The 19,734-nt window shown below is 42.8% G+C and overlaps 1 protein-coding gene across 4 annotated transcripts in view; it reads left to right on the top strand.

Moving 5' to 3' along the window:
- The window catches only part of pop4 (POP4 homolog, ribonuclease P/MRP subunit), a 43,838-nt gene extending 25,393 nt beyond the window's left edge, over positions 1-18,445 (top strand). For 3 of the 4 annotated variants that reach the window (XM_037246710.1, XM_037246707.1, XM_037246708.1), the window contains one exon: positions 17,349-18,445. In XM_037246710.1, the coding sequence (XP_037102605.1) occupies positions 17,349-17,485 (137 nt within the window). In that variant the 3' untranslated portion in view covers positions 17,486-18,445. Of the gene's footprint in view, positions 1-7,659; positions 7,760-17,348 lie in introns of those variants that run through there. The other variant, XM_037246709.1, reaches the window with a different exon arrangement.
- The last annotated feature ends 1,289 nt before the right edge of the window (positions 18,446-19,734 follow it).

The following is a 19,734-nucleotide window of genomic DNA, read 5'->3' as shown; positions in this document are numbered from 1 at the left end:
TCTATTTGTGAACCATTCCATTGTAGATTTGGCTTTATGTTATGGATCATTGTCCTGTTGGAAGATAAATCTCCGTCCCAGTCTCAGGTCTTATGCAGACTCCAACAGGTTTTCTTCCAGAATGGTCCTGTATTTGGCTCCATCCATCTTCCCATCAATTTTAGCCATCTTCCCTGTCCCTGCTGAAGAAAAGCAGGCCCAAACCATGATGCTGCCACCACCATGTTTGACAGTGGGGATGGTGTGTTCAGGGTGATGAGCTGTGTTGCTTTTACGCCAAACATATCGTTTTGCATTGTGGCCAAAAGTTCGATTTTGGTTTCATCTGACCAGAGCACCTTCTTCCACATGTTTGGTGTGTCTCCCAGGTGGCTTGTGGCAAACTTTAAACGAGACTTTTTATGGATATCTTTGAGAAATGGCTTTCTTCTTGCCACTCTTCCATAAAGGCTAGATTTGTGCAGCGCACGACTGATTGTTGTCCTATGGACAGACTCTCCCACCTCAGCTGTAGTTATCTGCAGTTCATCCAGAGTGATCATGGGCCTCTTGGCTGCATCTCTGATCAGTCTTCTCCTTGTTTGAGATGAAAGTTTGGAGGGACGGCCGGGTCTTGGTAGATTTGCAGTGGTCTGATACTCCTTCCATTTCAATATAATTGCTTGCACAGTGCTCCTTGAGATGTTTAAAGCTTGGGAAATCTTTTTGTATCCAAATCCGGCTTTAAACTTCTCAACAACAGTATCTCGGACCTGCCTGGTGTGTTCCTTTGTCTTCATGGTTCTCTCTGCGGTTTAAACAGAACCCTGAGACTATCAAAGAGCAGGTGCATTTATACGGAGACTTGATTGCACACAGGTGCATTCCATTTATCATCATCAGTCATTTCGGACAACATTGGATCATTCAAAGATCCTCACTGAACTTCTGGAGTGAGTTTGCTGCACTGAAAGTAAAGGGGCCGAATAATATTGCACGCCCCACTTTTCAGTTTTTTATTTGTTAAAAAAGTTTAAATGATCCAATAAATTTCGTTCCACTTCACAATTGTGTCCCACTTGTTGTTGATTCTTGACAAAAAAAATTTAATTTTATATCTTTATGTTTGAAGCCTGAAATGTGGCGAAATGTTGAAAGGTTCAAGAATACTTTCGCAACGCACTGTATGCATAGACGTTATTTAAAAACTACTCTAAGTATTATAAAACAAGGATTACCCAAAGAGAAGCATACCGTAATTTTCGGACTATAAGTTGCTCCGGAGTATGTCGCACCAGCCAAAAAATGCCCAAAAATGTGAAAAAAAACATAAGTCGCTCCGGAGTATAAGTCGCATTTTGGGGGGCAATTTATTTGACAAAATCCAACACCAAGAACAGACATGAACGAGCAACAACAGGCCAAACGATACGGTATGCTAACGTGACAAACACAAACGAGGAGCTGAGAACGGGCCTGACGTAACATTCAGTTATTTAAAAAAAACTATTACATAAATAACACGTTTATAAAACCATCTGTGTCACTCCAATTCATTAAATCCATCGATCGTCCTTTGTCAACAATGCCGTGTGCCGCGCCGCAGTTCAAATTATTCCACAGGCCCATACAACGATATATAAACTATATTTTAAATAACTATCACATAAACAACAATATTATCAAACCATTTGTGTCACTCCAAATCATTAAATCCATCGATCAAATTTCTCGTCCTTTATGTCATCCTGGTGACAGAGGACATGTCCGGAGGATATGGCGCTTTAAAGTGTTAATTACTTTATTTGATTTTTTTCTCTCTATTTTTCATGTTTTGAATATGTTCAAGATAAAGATATCAAAGCATGTGAAGTGATCAACTATACTAAAAATAACATGTGAAGTGGTCAACTATACTTGTAAGTGATGTTTTAATGATCAAGTAAAAATTTGTGAAAAAAAACATAAGTCGCTCCTGAGTATAAGTCGCCCCCCCCCACCCAAACTATGAAAAAAACCCGCGATTTATAGTCCGAAAATTACGGTAATCTCCTCGCTGTTGCATACCGGCGCATACCTCCATGCAATAAAGTTAGCCGTTAGCTTGGAGAAAACAAGCACGAAAGAAGTGATGTTTCAGTGAGTGGTTCTTTTTTTCCTTGGTAAATCGTAAATCTACATTCTGGCTTTCATAGTTCATTCACTGAATTGTTAACAAGAGGAGACGCAACACGTTCACTGACTGATAGGTTAATGCACGGTCAGGCAGTTCACTCACTGACTCGTTCGCGAACTGGAAAGTCAGCGCTTGTTCACTCACTGATCCGTTCTCGCGATGAACGTGAAATGCAAATCACTCACTCACTGAATCGTTCACTCACAGATCCGTTCAGTTGATGAACGGGAAATGCAATTCACTGACTCGTTCGTGAACGGGAAGTTACGTCATTTTTCTTCTTCGTTTTGTTTTATGGCGAGGTGGCACCAGCTTCAATGCGCATTACTGACACCTACTATGTGGGATAAGTTACATTATTGCATGTTGGTTGAAGTCAGATGAACTGAAAAAAAAAACGAATCACTTCAGGAAGTGATCCGTTCACTCACGTTCACTGAAAATATTCGTTCTTTTGAACGAATCATTCAGTCACGAGCCAACCCTGGTGGAAGAGTGGATCCGTAACGCCAATCAGCGACAAGAATACAAATCAACATGTTCCCATTGGTCTCGTCTCCAATAGCATGCTGTAAAGTCATATGGGCAGACTAAAACAAGCGCTCCAATTGAAGCTGCAAAAAGCCACGATGCACCAAAATGTCCAATGCACCAAATGGTGCATTTGGTGCAAATGCACCAAATGAATATTCAATATTCATAAAGCTCACGTATCACGGTAATAAATTCTACTCTTTTATGTTTTACTCATTCAGTTGTGGTTTATATGAAGTAGAACATCGATGCTTTTGTCTGAATTCCTCATTTTGATAGCATCACAGGTCCTTTTCTACTTGTTCTGAGGCGCAGCTCAGAGCAGGCTCTTTTGGTGCGGTCTCTTTAAATGCAAATGAGATACTTCACACCCTCCACGCCGCAAAATGTGTGCCTCCTTTTCCGCTTTTCCGGTCGACATATTTGTGGTTTTTTTTAGCCGAGATAGCGTTTACTTGCGCCGCAAACTTTTTGATTGATTAAAAGATGTCAACGGCAGAAGACTTGTCCATACATACATAACACGTAACAAAATAAATCCCCTCACAATATTTATGAACACGTCTTGTAAAGAAGCACTGCAGTCAAGCTACGACGTAAGCTAATGCTAGCGCTAGCGTTAGCGAGAAGCTAACGAATGCATTTAACACATTATTCTGTTCCCCAAGAATAAAACAGATGCAATTCATCTGATACAACTACTCAAAATGCACCCACAAGAAGTGAAAACAGAGCGCACAGCTCCAAAATCAGCAGAAACACTGATGCTAATGCTATGAAAACGAGTGCATAGACACGCAATATTATCAAATTACTTTTGTGTCATCTCTAGCTTACCGCGTTTCCATAGATTGAAGGAACTGAACCATGAATGATACGAAGTCTTTCGGCAAATCCTTCTCTATACTGACAAAAGATTTCTGAAACACTCGTCCTTGAACAAGCAGGACTTTGCCCACAGACGTGGGAACACTGCTTGAAGAAAAAAAATTTGACCAAGCACTTCTTTGAGGTTCTGATTTTGGGGGACGGTGCAATGATTTGTGTGGATTGATGGATCCAACAACGGAACATTTTAATCTCTCCACCGCCGCATCCATGATTTGTTTGGACTACAAAGTCTCTCCGAGTAATACAGATGGCGGATTTGCGAAACCGTTTGGCAACACGTTTGGATTTGATGTAATAGATAAAAATACGTAATAGAAAATGGAGAAAACTGAACAGAGTAAAAAATAGCCCCCCCAACAGATCATTAAAGTACCGTATTTTCTGCACCATAAGGTGCACTTAAAAGCCTTTAATTTTCTCAAAAAACGAAGCTGCGCCTTTTAATAAGGTGCGCCTTTTGTGTGGACCAAATTCCAATATCTGTGAATTTGTTTTGTGTAGCTTCCGTAATATACAGGCGTAATATGAAGACCCAATGAACCAATCAGAGGACATTATGTTTTACGTAGATCGGGGCAAAAAACACTATCAGAGGACTTGATGTAACACGTAGAAGAGTACATACCTCCGCCGCCATTGGCAAATAAATACTATCGTTGCAAATCTGTAAAGTTGTTTTGTGTGACTTCCACGTAATATACGTAATATACAAGCACTGATGAACCACGTTTTATGTAGATCGGGGCGGTAAACCAATCAGAGGACTGGACCTAACACTTAGAGGAGTACTTACCTCCGCCACCATTGGTAAATAAATACTATCGTTTGTGTAAAGTACGTACCTCCGCCGCCATTGATAAATAAATACTACCGTTTGTGCAAATCTGTAAAGTTATTTTGTGTGGCTTCCGCCACACAGAGACTCAATAAACAGGGGTAATATGTAGACCCGATGAACCAATCAGAGGACATTACGTTTTACGTTAATCGGGGCGGTAAACCAAACGGAAGACTTTACATAACACGTAGAGTACGTACCTCCGCCACCATTAATCAATAAATACTATTGTTTGTGCAAGAAAAGAGCATTAGGAACCTCTAAAATGGCGTAGACAACAAGACATGCTTACGAGGCACAATTAGAGCTTTCTGGAAAGCCAGGATCATTGAAGAAAAGCAACGTGACGACGACAAGACAATGAAGAGAGGGAACTTGGCATGTTTAATGGCGAACTTGCCCAACTTAACTTAATTTGAATACAGAAGATGAGGACTTGGACGGATTTGTGTATGAATATCGATTAACAATAATGTGAGTACCGTAATTTTCGGACAATAAGTCGTGTTTTTTTCATAGTTTGGGTGGGGGGGGGCGACTTATACTGAGGAGCAACTTATATGTGAATTTTTTCATAAATTTTCGAAATTTAAAAAAAAAAGTGAAACCGCGTTAAACGAACCGCGATGTAGCAAGGGATTACTGTAATTTGAATTTCAAGTGACGCCAGCAGCGCGGCGCGGCGGTCGTTTACATAAAGGACAAAGATTCGATCACGGGATGACGAAGATGACGAAGGGCCTCACGTAGTACTGGCATCATTAGCGGCTTTGTTTCTAAGTGACACGGAGGACAAAGAGTTTGAAGGATTTAAGGATTTGGAGTGACACAGAAAGTTTGAAAAACTATTATGGCTTTTACCCATGCCCGGTCCTACTCTACGGAGCTGTCTTTCACCTCCGTGGATGGAAGTCGGGGGCCGACGCTCGGCCGGGTGGCTGCTCGGGGATGGTGGATGGGGCTCGGACATGGCTTTTACGCACGTCCGGTCCTACTCTACGGAGCTCTCTTTCACCTCCGTGGATGGAAGTCGGGGGCCGGTGCTCGGCCGGGTGGCTGTCCGGGGACGGTGGATGGGGCTCGGACATGGCTTTTACGCACGCCCGGTCCTATTCTATGGAGCTCTCTTCCACCTCCGTGGCTGGAAGTGCCACCTCCGGGGATGGAAGTCCACGCCGCCACACGCCTGGAAGTCGACGCCGGTGCTTGGGTCCTTGTACTTTGTTAACGCTACAAAATAGTTATATACTAGATCTGTGGAATAACGACGAGGCTGACGTCAGGGCGCACGCACGGCGTTTTTGACAAAGGACGAGGAATTTGATCGATGGATTTAATGATTTGGAGTGACACAGATGGTTTGATAATATTATTGCTTATATAATAGTTATTTGATATATAATTTATATATCGTTATATGGGCCTGTGGAATATTTTGAAGTGCAAGCGCCGTCAGCGGCGCGCACCCATTGTTGACATAAAGGACGATCGATGGATTTAATGAATTTGAGTGACACAGATGGTTTTATAAACGTATTATTTATGTAATAGTTATTTGAATAACTCTGAATGTTACGTAAGGCCCGTTTCTCAGCGCTTCGTTTGTATTTATGTCACGTTAGCTTACCTATCGTTTAGCCTGTTGTTGCTCGTTCATGTCTCTTCTTGGTGTTGGAATTTGTCGAATAAATGTCCCCCAAAATGCGACTTATACTCCGGAGCGACTTATACCGTAATTTTCGGACTATAAGTCGCACCGGAGTATAAGTCGCACCAGCCATAAAATGCCCAAAAATGTGAAAAAAAACATGTCGCTCCGGAGTATAAGTCGCATTTTGGGGGGCAATTTATTCGACAAAATCCAAGACCAAGAACAGACATGAACGAGCAACAACAGGCAAAACGATACGGTATGCTAACGTGACAAACACAAACGAGGAGCTGAGAACGGGCCTGACGTAACATTCAGTTATTTAAAAAAAACGATTACATAAATAACACGTTTATAAAACCATCTGTGTCACTCCAATTCATTAAATCCATCGATCGTCCTTTGTCAACAATGCCGTGTGCCGCGCCGCAGTTCAAATTATTCCACAGGCCCATACAACGATATATAAACTATATTTTAAATAACTATCACATAAACAACAATATTATCAAACCATTTGTGTCACTCCAAATCATTAAATCCATCGATCAAATTTCTCGTCCTTTGTCATCCTGGTGACAGAGGACATGTCCAGAGGATACGGCGCTTTAAAGTGTTAATTACTTTATTTGATTTTTTCTCTCTATTTTTCATGTTTTGAATATGTTCAAGATAAAGATATCAAAGCATGTGAAGTGATCAACTATACTAAAAATAACATGTGAAGTGGTCAACTATACTTGTAAGTATGTGTTAATGATCAAGTAAAAATTTGTGAAAAAAAACATATATAAGTCGCTCCTGAGTATAAGTCGCCCCCCCACCCAAACTATGAAAAAAAACGCGACTTATAGTCCGAAAATTACGGTATGTTTTTTTCACGTTATTGTGCATTTTATGGCTAATGCGACCTATATTCCGGAGCGACTTTTAGTCCGAAAAATACGGTACAGTAGAGTACATGGTTAAAAAGTAGAATTAAGTACAACCGAACTCAGTCTTGCTCCTGTGACGTTTTTTTGTTTACCCTAAGTCATGGCATACATGCACCCTATAATGCGGTGCAGTGCACCCTATGTGTGGATTAAATACAAAATAGACCCCGCAATTGAGTCTGCACCTTTTAACCCGAAGCGCCTTATGGTGCGGAAAATACGATATCTCTGCAGCACCTGAAGGGATATGTTACACTTTTCTACACACCTGGAGACTCTAAATACGCATGAAAATGAATTTAAAAGCAAAAAAAGTGGATTTTCCATGATATGGCTCATGATATAGCCATAAAAGACGAAGCACAAAATAGTGAGGGATCACTGCAGTTTGTGGAGAAAATGAAGTTTCTCAACACTGTTAACAGGAGAGTGTATTTTTAAACATGTTCAATAAATACTGTTCCAAACATGTTCAATGTATGCTTTTCCACTCTCAAAAGCAAATTCGTGTAAATAATCGTGATTTCAATATTGAACAGAATAATCGTGATTATGACTTTTACCCATAATCCAGCAGCCCGAACTTTGAGTCTACATACTTGGAAATAGGGAGAAATAACCACGAAAGCGACTGTGAGTTTTGAGTCCTCAACAGACTTGTGTAAGGAAACTCCTGCGGTTGCCTGGTAGGTGCATGGAGACATTAACCATCAATCTCAGATTATGAGATCAATCAATTTCACTGGTGAGATCCCAGAATAACATGGCTATGATGAGATGAAAATGTTAGCATATTAACAAATGACACATTTAAGAACTTTAACCATTTTAAATGTGTTGTTTTGTCATATTAATAAAATATTTTCCGCCCCAATACAATATTAATCTTATCAGATTTCCTTCATATTACAACAACAAATTTGACAAACTGTATTATTTTAACTTGCCACAGTTTACGATAATATTCACAAACTGGGCAGAAAATCTTCTTAGAAAAAAGTAATAAGGTACTATTTATCTGTGAGGATTACAATAATGATTTGACAAATCCAGATAATCATAAAGCAACTGCCTACTTTCTTAATATGTACAGTATGAGTTTGTATCCAGCTATCACAAGACCTATCAGAATTACACTACCGTTTGGGTGACCCCAAACTTTTGAACGGTAGTGTATATATTTATTTAGATAATTATTTATAGATTATATATATAATCTTCTGTGTAAAAAATCTTATAATATATATGTATACTTATATTCATAGATTTTTTATAATCTTATACAAATATAAGATATAATTTATAATATTTAATTCATAATATTTTATTATAATAATATTTACACTAGCGTTCAAAAGTTTGGGGTCACCCAAACAATTTTGTGACCCCAAACTTTTGAACGGTAGTGTACATTGCACAGTGCTACTCTTATTGACAACATTTTTATAAGTAATATCCAGTTTACAAAATTCAGTGGTCTAATAGTTTGTGATATGGCAAATCTGCCTGTATTCACGGTATATGATGTTAAGGAGATAAATAAGTCTCGCAGGATTTTGGCTCGGTTGGTCTCAACTACTTTGGGTGGTGTCTGCCATCTTTGTTCTGGGACTTCAGTCTGAGTTTGGAAGAACATTTTTTGCACACTATTCCTCGTACTTGCTTATGCCACTCCATGTATTACCAGCTCAGTGGCCTAGTGGTAGAGTGTCCGCCCTGAGACTGGAAGGTTGTGGGTTCAAACCCCGGCCGGGTCATACCAAAGACTATAAAAATGGGACCCATTGCCTCCCTGCTTGGCACTAAGCATTAAGGGTTGGAATTGGGGGGTTAGATCACCAAATGATTCCCGAGCGCGGCACCGCTGCTGCTCACTGCTCCCCTCTCCCCCAGGGGATGGATTAAAATCACACGGGGATGGGTTAAATGCAGAGGACAAATTTCACCACACCCAGATGTGTGTGTGACAATCATTGGGACTTTAACTTTAACTAAGCAGCCAGCATCTAAAAGCCTCTTTTTAGTCGCATTGACGTCACTGCATCAATGCTGCGCGCCGTTTGCCATCACACTCGCGTACAACCCACACACGCATTGTTTTTAAAGCGTGTTGCAGTTTCACTTCAAAGGAGAATGTCGCTAGGGCTGGTGTTGTCTCGGACAAGATAGGTTGGCGTTTCTTCTGCATTCAATGGCCAATTCCAAATCCTGTTTTTACTTTCCTTTTTGAGCAAGTGACAAAGCGTCAATACAGATTATTGTGCCTGCTAGAACAAAGGGGCCCAGATGGAAGGTGGAAGGCAAGATGGCGGCAAGATGGAAGATGGCGGCGCACGCAGTTGCAGCGGCTCAGTGCTCTCCCGATCTACGCATTGTTTGTTTTTTGTTAGTGTTTGTACCCACTGTATGTCGATCATACACCACCTACAACCGGCAGGAGCTCCTCAGGATAGGTGTTTGCTACGAGTTGCGTGTCGCAGCGGAGTTTCACCGCTCGAAAAACATACCGGAGGATATCATCAGGCGCCCCGGCTCCCCTTGGATCACCATCCCCGCTGGGAGGAAGCGAAGGCAGCGCAGAGAGAGGAGGCAAAAACGAGGCTGCAGGGCCGGCGCGCTAACCAGGCTACGGAAGCAGCCGTTCAAACCACCGCTCCCTAGCCTGTTTCTTACCAACGCCAGGTCTCTTGCTAACAAAATGGATGAACTAAGGCTACAGATGTCTGCGAACCAGACCGTGAAGGACGGCTGCATGGTACTGATCACCGAAACCTGGCTTCATCCACTCATACCGGACTCTGCTATCGAGCTAGCAGGATACACCACACAGCGTCATGACAGGACTGAGAACTCCGGCAAGAGCAAGGGGGGGGGCTCTGTATGTACGTCAATAACAACTGGTGTACTAATATGGTGACTGTAGACAGTCACTGCTGCCCGGACCTGGAGTACGTGACTATTAAATGCAGGCCCTTTTACCTCCCTCGTGAATTTACCGTAGTCATGACGACTGTTGTTTACATACCTCCGGAGGCTAATGCTAAGCTAGCTATTGGACTATTACATGGCAGTATTAGCAGCCAGCTGAGCAGATATCCTGACGCAGTCCACATCATGGCAGGGGACTTTAATCATGTAGATTTGAGAGCAGCACTCCCTAGTTTCCATCAGCATGTTAAATGTGCCACTAGAGGAGTTAACACTCTGGACAAGGTCTACTCCAACATCAAGCTAGGCTACAGGGCAAAACAGCTACCTCACCTGGGCCAGTCTGACCATATGTCACTGCTATTAATCCCGGCATATACCACCATCAGGAAATCAGCTCCTATCATCACTAAAACTGTTAAAACCTGGCCTGATGACGCCTCTCAGCAGTTGCAGGACTGCTTCGACAGGACTAACTGGGACATCTTCGAACACCGGCACTTGAACGTGTTCACAGACAGTGTTCTGTGTTATATCAAGCACTGCACAGACACTGTCACAGTGGACAAACCTATACGGATATACCCCAACCAGAAGCCCTGGATGACCCGGGAGGTCCTTCGGCTGCTGGAGGAGAGGGACACCGCCCTGTCCCTCAGGTCTGAGGACGGGGCTCTCTACAGCACAGCCAGAGCCAACCTGAGGAGAGGCATCAGAGAGGCCCAGCTTGCCTACAAGAAGAGGACTGAGGATCACCTGGACAGCAACAACAGCAAGCAGGTGTGGCAGGGAGTCCAGCATCTCACCAACTACAGAACCACCATCGGAGCTGCTGAAGGGGACGCCTCACTGGCAGAGGTCCTCAATACCTTCTTTGCCCGGTTCGAGTCCGAGCCACCTGAAGCGGCCACATCACATCCCACAGACCGCAGCAGCTTCACCCTCACAGTGAAGGAGCACGAGGTGAGGTGCACGCTGCGGACCATCAACTCGAGGAAGGCTGCGGGTCCTGACTGCGTCACTGGGCGTGTCCTGAAGGACTGCGCAGATCAGCTGGCTGGAGTCTTCACAAAGATTTTCAACCAGTCCCTTACCGAGTCCACCGTCCCATCCTGTTTAAAATCCTCCACTATAGTCCCCCTATAAATCATTAAATCCATCGATCAAATTTCTCGTCCTTTGTCATCCTGATGACAGAGGACATGTCGCTCCTGAGTATAAGTCGCCCCCCCCCACCCAAACTATGAAAAAAAACGCGACTTAGTCCGAAAATTACGGTACAGTTTAAACCAAGGGTAGGCAAACCTTTTGACTTGCGGGCCAAATTGGGTTCTAAATTTTGACTGGGGGGCCGAACCAGGAGCAGATGGATGTAGTGTTTGTGTGAAGTCATATAAATGACATGTAAAGGTCATTGCATAAAAGGTTTTGGCCTTTAGTAGGTAGTAAAGCATGGATATTCGAAAAAAAAAAGCTTTTTGAAAACAAATGCATTTATCAACAGCATTAAAAAAAACATTTCACCAAAAAACTACTATCGGTGATTCTCATTATATTTGACACTTATGAAAAACAGTTTCCATCACTTCAGTGGCTGCAGGTCAGATTTATGAAAGATGTATATAATAATGAGGCGAAATCACATAAAATGGCAAACATTCTGACCAATTACATCATCTTGAAGAATGAGTGAAAGAATGCATCTAAACACAGTAATAAAGAAATCAAAACGGCAACACTGTGACGGATATCTGAAAATCAGAGCAGAGCTTTAACTCAAACACCTGGTGACAGAGGTGAGGAAACAGGAAACACTTCCTTAAAGTCGGCCTTAAGACCTTTAAAAGTTAACATTAGTCGCAAACAGGTGGTGCATCAATGTTCTTGAGAATCCTGCATTGTTTGAAAATGAGAATGGTCGCTAGTTTCGATCCCTGCTATTTGTACAAATTATTTTAAAAATGCATTTTTTTTTTTCAACAGACTAGAGAAACTCCCCATCATTTTCAGTGGGAACAGTGTTGTCGGTCTCCATTTTTTTGCTAGTGCATGAGAGTCTGGAGTAAAATTTGTTGTGGCAATTCTTAGGATAGAGCCAAGGTGTCCGTTAACCTAGATCTGTGACGGGGCTTTGTTGATGTTCACGTGGCTGAACGTCTGCTCATACACGTCGGTCGAGCCAAATTGTCCACTCTTTTTTAAACACTCGGTGTCCGCCTTTCTTTTCCTTGGGCCACTCATTTAATGGAAGGATTCCAGCGGAAGGTTTGTGGGTGGCTTTAGCGTAAAACTGTATCTGAAAGCTCAGTGCACGTTTTACGAGAATGCTGACGTCACAGCCCACACTCGAAATTCGGCACTGATAGAAATAGAGCACGGAGTGCGCCGGCTCCGTACTACGCAGGCTCCGTACTACGCAGTCATTGGAGGGAAAATGACAAAAAAAAGTTTAATAATACAATTTATTCAGGTTTGGCGGGCCGGATTAAACGGCCCAGTGGGCCGGATGTGGCCCGCGGGCCGTAGTTTTGTTTTGTGCGTGTTCGCTTCGCTTGAGTCCAATATGGTATTTTCGTCAAACGCGCATGCGCATGAGGTGAAATTCCACAAAGCAGGAGGGGCAAACCCATCCGAGTAAACAATTACCGTAATTTTCCATGTGTAATACGCCCCCATGTATAATACGCACCCTAAAAATGGCATGTCGATGCTGGAAAAAAGCCTGTACCCATGTATAATACGCACCCAAATTTTGACTGCTACTTAAGTCCGTAAACGTAAAATTATTTCAGAAAAAAGATCATCTTTGGGAACAACCGGATGTTATTCTGCCGGTCAGTATCACTGCGCATGCGCTAGCAAACTCGATAGCGAAGAAATATGTGAGACTCTCAACGGGATCACCAATATTTGAGTGATGTTCCAGTTATTTATTATCTTTCTGTGTGTTCACAATTGTCATGGTGATCTTTCTGGTGATTTCTCAACTAGGCTGTAGGTATTTTTTTGTTGCCGTTGATTTCTCCGACTGCCCAGAAAGGCACCACCGCGATCAGTTAGGTTAAAATGAAAAGAGAGGAAAGTGACGTGCGGATGCGCGATTGACAACAAACAAGAAGAAAGGTGATTTCAAGTTTTATTTCGAGGGAGATTTTCTTGTAAAAAAAAAAATTGTAGCCATGTATAATGCGCACCCCAGATTTTAGGACAATAAATTAGTTAAATTTTGCGCATTATACATGGAAAAAGTAGTGGTAGTGTCAATTTCGCTCTCAAAATGGCAGGGAAAAAATGCACAGCTAAACGAAAATATGAAGATGCACACAGGACGTTTTTAACAGTGGGAAAGTTTATATTTTTTTGTTGAACGTAATGGCAAGCCATTCTGCCTGATATGTCAGACCTCATTAGCGCATTTCAAAGCTTCAAATCTTCAACGCCACTTCAGCTCACTCCATGCTAACATCAAGAAGGACTTTCCAAAAGGGACTGAATTTCACAAGCACAAGTTGGACACTTTGAAAAGTCAGGAAGAAAAACAGGTACAGTTTTTCCAAAAAATTACAAAGCACTCCGAGACTGTCACGCTTGCGTCGTATCAACTGGCTTGGAACATTGCACGGGCTAAAAATCCATACAATGAAGGGAAGTTCGTTAAAAAATGCCTCAGTGACATTAGTGAAATCTTGTCTCCTGAAAACGAGAAACTAAAACGAATGGTATCAGACATCCAACTGTCCCGCCACACTGTTGAACACAGAATATCGGACATTAACAGGAATGCCAGAAGTCGCACTAAGCAACATGCATAGTAAGTGAAAATACGCTATTGTAAATTATGTTTTTGTTTGTGGACTTTGTTGAACTGAGAGTTTGTGTGTGTGAGACAGTGCTCACAGTGTTCATTGTTGAAAATTACTGGCCTGTGGAGTCAATTTCTGTCATTGTCATGTTGGTGTGTGACATGATAATGTCACACAATAAATTTGGCTGAGCAGAGGTGTGTGTGTAAGAGGAAGGGATGGGGTGATGTTCACGTGTGCCCATGTGTATGATGTGGCTCTTTGCAGTAACACAGTAAAAAATGTGGCTCTTAGTCTCTGACTGGTTGGCCACCCCTGTTATAGACGGTAATTATAGCATTAACAATAATAATAATGGGGGCAAAGTTAGAGAGTGAAATTTGAGCCTCTGATGCGGAGGATTGAGGCAGTCCCTTCGCAGCGACCCTTCTCATCACTACTCTCACTCAAGCAGCTCATTCTATCGTGCAGAAGTTGTACTTGTGTTTGTCAAGCGACTCACGGCAACGCGAGGTGGGGAGTAACCGATCACTCCTGTATCAATGGTCACGCTCGCTGCTGCATTCCTCCTCCAGATGGCTTCTTCGCACTTAGTCACAAGCTGTCACAATACAAGCAGTTTTCCTTAGGCATTTTGCTCCTCCCTGCCTCCGTGAACGGATAAGCCAGAGGTACAGTACTGCTGGCATCTGAACCAGTCCGATGGTGTTTATCATCGTCATCTTAAATAAAACATGAGACGTGATTTCCCTGACTGATTGTACAATTATAGAAATAGAGCTACCACGAAAAGCAGTGTTAAGTCAAAGTCTGCTTTATTGTCAATTTCTTCACATGCCTAGACACACAAAGAAATCGAAATTACGTTCCCACTATCCCACGGTGACAAGACATGGTACACAATATACACACAAGGAAACAACACAAAAAAAATAAAAACAAGAAGGCACAAACAATGAATAAATAATTAATTAATTAATTAATAACATAATAAATAAGAGGAGCAAAAATGGAGCAAGTGTGCAAACAGCAGACAGTCAGAATATAGCGCAAATGTACAGGACGCTAGGCAGAAGGGGGGAGAGAGTTCAGGATCCTAACAGCCTGGAGTATGAAGCTGTTGGTGAGTCTGGTGGTGCGGGAGCGCAAGTTGGGCTCGGGCTAATGTTGCTGCTGGTCCGAGGTTGTTGACTGTCCCTTCGGACTAATGGCATGATGCGTATACAAATGCTTTTGCATATTAGAGGCATTTCCTCCCTTTGTTAAAATTTCAACATTGAAAGTATTGCACGTCGCTCTATTCTCGTCCTTCTTGGCCAAACTTTGGAGCGCTTCTGCCTCACAGGTCCCATCATTGTTTACGTTGCGTAGGGTGCGTAACCTGCGTCGTGACATAATTCATGCCGACTGGAATCGCTAAGGGAATTGTTAGCAAAAGAGCAACGATTCAGAGGAATTGGTAACGTGGGAACCGGTTCTCAACAAGGACAAGTTCTCATTTCCCATCCCCAACCCTGACCACATGATGTGATAATATGATGATTGGCCAACTGGCCCATGTGACCACAACAGCTGCAGAAGTTAGGCACGACAGTAATGTATGCCTAATACAAATGGGGGCGGCTTGGCTCAGTGGCAAAATGGTCATCTTCCAACCCAGAGGTTGGGGGTTCAATACTGATAGTTATCCCCCTTCACCTTTTGCGAATGCGCTACTTCGCAGGTTTATAAGTGACGGGAGAATGGTGTTTAAATACACACTGATAGCGCGGGGCATGCTTCTGAGCAATGTGGGTCACTGCAGACGCGAAAAGAGGAAAAGGGAGGCTAGAACACCATCAGAGCGGGTGCACGAGGCGACTGACGAGCCGGTTAGCAAGCTTGCGTCGTGGTGGCATCTCGTTACACAGCGAATCAGACAAACGAGAATCAGGTGGAAGGCGTGTGCATGTCAAGGCAGACAACCAGCCAGGCGCACCGCTTCACAGCGGATCAGGCAAATGGGAATCAGGTGCCAGGCGTTCGTGTCAAAGCAAGCGAAACGGCGTGGACGGTGACGAATGGCTTAATCACCGGGTAACATGGGACAGGTGGTGGCGATCGGCACCGATTAGCATGCGTAGTTCTGTATAGGCGACGCGCACCCCCGAGGTCTAGCGTCAGCCGGCCAGCAGCACGAGAGTGGAGACATGACACAGCCAAACAAACACGAAGAAAAAATGCACCACCGTGCTGAAAGAGTTGGGACAGCGACAATGAAAGCTCATAGCGTAGGGCGTGCCTTTGAGCAACGTGCTTCACTGAGGACAAGTGCGGGCTGCGCAGCTGGCTACCGCGCATACAGGAAAAAAAGCACTGCCGTTCAGGAGTTGGAACAGCGGTCATGAGCGCTGATAGTGCGGGGCATCATTCTCTGGAACACGATTCCCCCGGGGGTTCGGCGGCCGCCAAGCGCGGCCGGCTTTGCTGTCCCCCCGCTGGAGTGGCGCGGGCGGCGCGGACATGGAAGGCGGAAGCGGGGTGGAGGAGGAGGACTAGCGGCCAAGCTAAACGCTGGCCCGTGCAGGCCAGTCATCCCCAGCCTCTTTCTTGCTGACGCCCGATTGATGACCAACGGGATGGACGAGCGGAGCACATCTCACGGTCTGGAGTGCTGTCTGGTTGTCGCTAAGTCCTGGCTGGACCATTGCATCCCTGACGCGGCTATCGAGCTAGCGGGCCGTGCTGTCTTCAGAGCCGACCGAACAACAGACTTTTTTTGAGACCGCTTTTTAAAATCGAGAACTTCAAGATTGAGCAACAGCTTTTTTCATCAGGCTGTTGAAATCATCACCCCACCCCTGCTCATCCCTTGCGAAGACTGACCTAAGATTGCATTTTATCTGTATTTTATATTGTTTTATATACATGTGTGTGCATGACCTGCCATGAGGAGCTGCCAAACTGATTTTCACAGTTAACACTGCGTTAACAGTGACAATAAAATAATTCAATTCGATTCAATACAATACAATACAATACATGCACAGAACAGTGTGGGAATGTTTTCTAAGGGAATGGTAAAGGTTTATGTAGCGTAAAAGTATTGGGGAGGGTTAAAAAAACTTTAATGTGTACTGGACCACAATGCAACAGGAGATTCACACACAACCATGACTCACTTTGGTTTCGTGTAGTGTGGCCATTTTGAAGATGGATGATTTGCATTGCTTTACAAGGTAAACCATACTTCTAATTAACTTAAAATATACCCATACCCTCTAGCAGCCAACAAGAAACACAATGTGTTGGGAATTTCAACACAGTGCAGTTTAAATTTCGAAATGATGTGTATACCGTTTCTACTTCGCGGAATTTTGTTTTTCGAGGGTGGTTCTGGAACGCATCTGCTGCAAAAAATCACTGTACTGGATACTTAACCCCCAGTTGCTCCTGATGCTGCATCATCAGTAAGTGAATTAGGAATTCAGTGTAATGCACTTAGAGGGCCTTAGCTGGTTGAAAAGACTATTTACCAAGACCATTTAGAAATCATAATCAAATCAACATGTGTTGCAATAAATCTGCATCTTGTTCTTCCAAGGAATTTACCATTTCACTTTTTTTTTCGCAGTAATCCCGAAGAGGAACAGTGTATTTCAACTTGAGATAAATGGCTTCATCTCTTTCATCTACGGAAACAAGTTTGAGCAGCGAGCCAGCGAACGCTCAGCAAAGAAGTTCAAAATCAGTGGAAGTATTGACTTGTGAAAGTAGGCAGCATGTTAATCATCCCGTTCCTTCTCCCCCTCGCTCCAGCTTTTGCTAGTAAGGTGGCAAAGATCTCTGTTGAAATAGGACATGTATAGGCTGATGCATTCAAGTAAGACTGGCAGAATTTGCCCTTTTGAGTCAGTATTTCAATTAATTGACTCCAAAAGACATAACTAATCCCAGGTACTAATATTTTTGGGGGTGCGTTAAGATAAGAGATCTGAAAATGGCTTGTACTGAACTGCTTCTCAAAGATGGATCTCCAACTCGGCAAGGCAAATGCATCTTACAAGGCCAATAGAAATTTCACGCTATCTTCTTAAATTATCATATTTGTAAGCCTGTCAAGCACAGGCCTCCTTTGTTACGGTTGATTGCTCTAAATTCCCACTCACAGTGGAACTTGAACGCACAGTCGATGAGTCGCTTTCTAGACATTTGACATCAAAGTACCCAAAATTATGGACTAAGCACTGATGGAAGTGGATTTTCGTCATCATCACTAACCGGGTCAAGTACCAACGACGGACTTCTCAGTTTGTCACGCCCATTTAGGTGACAATCAACAAAAACACATGCCGTGCGTCTCGTGCGTGTCTGTTGGCGATGGTTGAATAAACAAACCCCAAAACACCTGCAATATGATACAGAGTTGGCGCAGTGTCGTAAAAAGTCGTAAAGCATTGAATTTATTCATTTGGAAACTACCTAAAAAAACTAAAGATAAGTCTTGAATTTAGATAGCTGTGTCCTGAATTTTATTCTGTAACTAACTTTATCTCATTAGTCTTCTAACGTCGCATTTGTCATTTTGATTTAATGTTGCCTAAATAAACGGGACAGAGTGAAAATCATTCAGATGCTGTTATTCGATTTATTTTGTGAAAAATGTCATGTGCATAGTTAGATGCACTATTGTTGTCTCATCTCGTTTCAATAAAGTCGACTGACAGCTATAATATGTTGGGACTTTTATTTTGTAGGTGCCGCGGGAAGCTTTAAGTCCACATATCGGGTACCACCTCTGCCGCCTAGCCAGAAAAGAGGCTCGTTAAACGGCCACACTCAGCTTGAAGGGTCGGCCTCCTCACTGGAAGTCTGTTGCTGGCAATCTTTCCAACAAGACAACCGCCAGCCGTTATGACGCAGTCTAGTGTGAGCCTCCTGGCTGAGCCGGCTGACACTTTGGTGTTTGTAAATTTCCATTTTTAGTCACTAGGTTGATTTTCTTTACTTTTCTTGTTGATCGCATTCTGGCGTAGACTTGGGGTGCGTTCATGGACCGCACACACAGTTGGAAAACTCATTAATGCCACCAAAAAAGAAATTGCAGGGAGTATGTAGATACAAAAAAGACATGCATAATATGTATAGTAATTAAATGCAGAAATTAAGGCAATGTAAAGTGTTCATTTAAGAAAAAAAATTACACACTTTTCCATTTGTTACATCAGCAAATTTTGGTGACGAAATCATGAATTGAACACTTTCATATTACTTTCTGAAAGTCAGTTTGACTTTAAAATGTAAAAGTGTTTAAAAATACAAAAAAATATATTTTCTCTATATCGTGGATATTAACCTATCGCAGGTGGTCTTGGAACCAATTATCCGCGATAAACGAGGGATTACTGTGTATATATATGGGAAGGACTTTTGCTATTTTCATTTTATCAGGGAAAATCCCACATATGCAAAATCCACTTTCTTTTAGCTTTTTTATACATTTTATTGTACATTCTCCAGGATTATAGAAAAATTTAATCTAATCCCTCCAGGTGCTGCAGACATACCTTTATAATCCGTTTTCATGGACATTTTTGAATCCATTCAATTTTATTCGTTCTCTAATATGTTTTTTGAACAATTAGGTCACTGACTTTGCAGCGAGACTGCCAAAAAAGGTAATGGGTGTGGCCAAACGGTTTTGCAAATCCACCATCTTTATTTCTCGCAGTGCCAGTGTCTGTGAACAGCAGTAGCATCACTGTGATATGTTCATCTGAAGTTGTGGTTCTGCATGTTCGTCTTCTTCGCTGTCCTCTCTCTCGGGGTCAGATTCTTGCTCGGTACGGTTGGATGAACAAGTCGTCTGCTATTGACATCTTTTAATCAATCAAAAAGGTTTTGTGCGCCGCAAGATAACTGTACCTCTGCTAACAAACTACAAATATGTCCGACTGGCCCCCACCCTGCGTCCTGGAGGTTGTGGGGTGTGAAGTATTAATTTGCATTTAAAGAGACCG

Source organism: Syngnathus acus, chromosome 3 (assembly GCF_901709675.1).
Source record: "Syngnathus acus chromosome 3, fSynAcu1.2, whole genome shotgun sequence".
NCBI classification, from domain to species: Eukaryota; Metazoa; Chordata; class Actinopteri; order Syngnathiformes; family Syngnathidae; genus Syngnathus; species Syngnathus acus.
The sequence above is the reverse complement of the archived record's forward strand: the minus strand, read 5'-3'. Positions and strand labels throughout refer to the sequence as shown.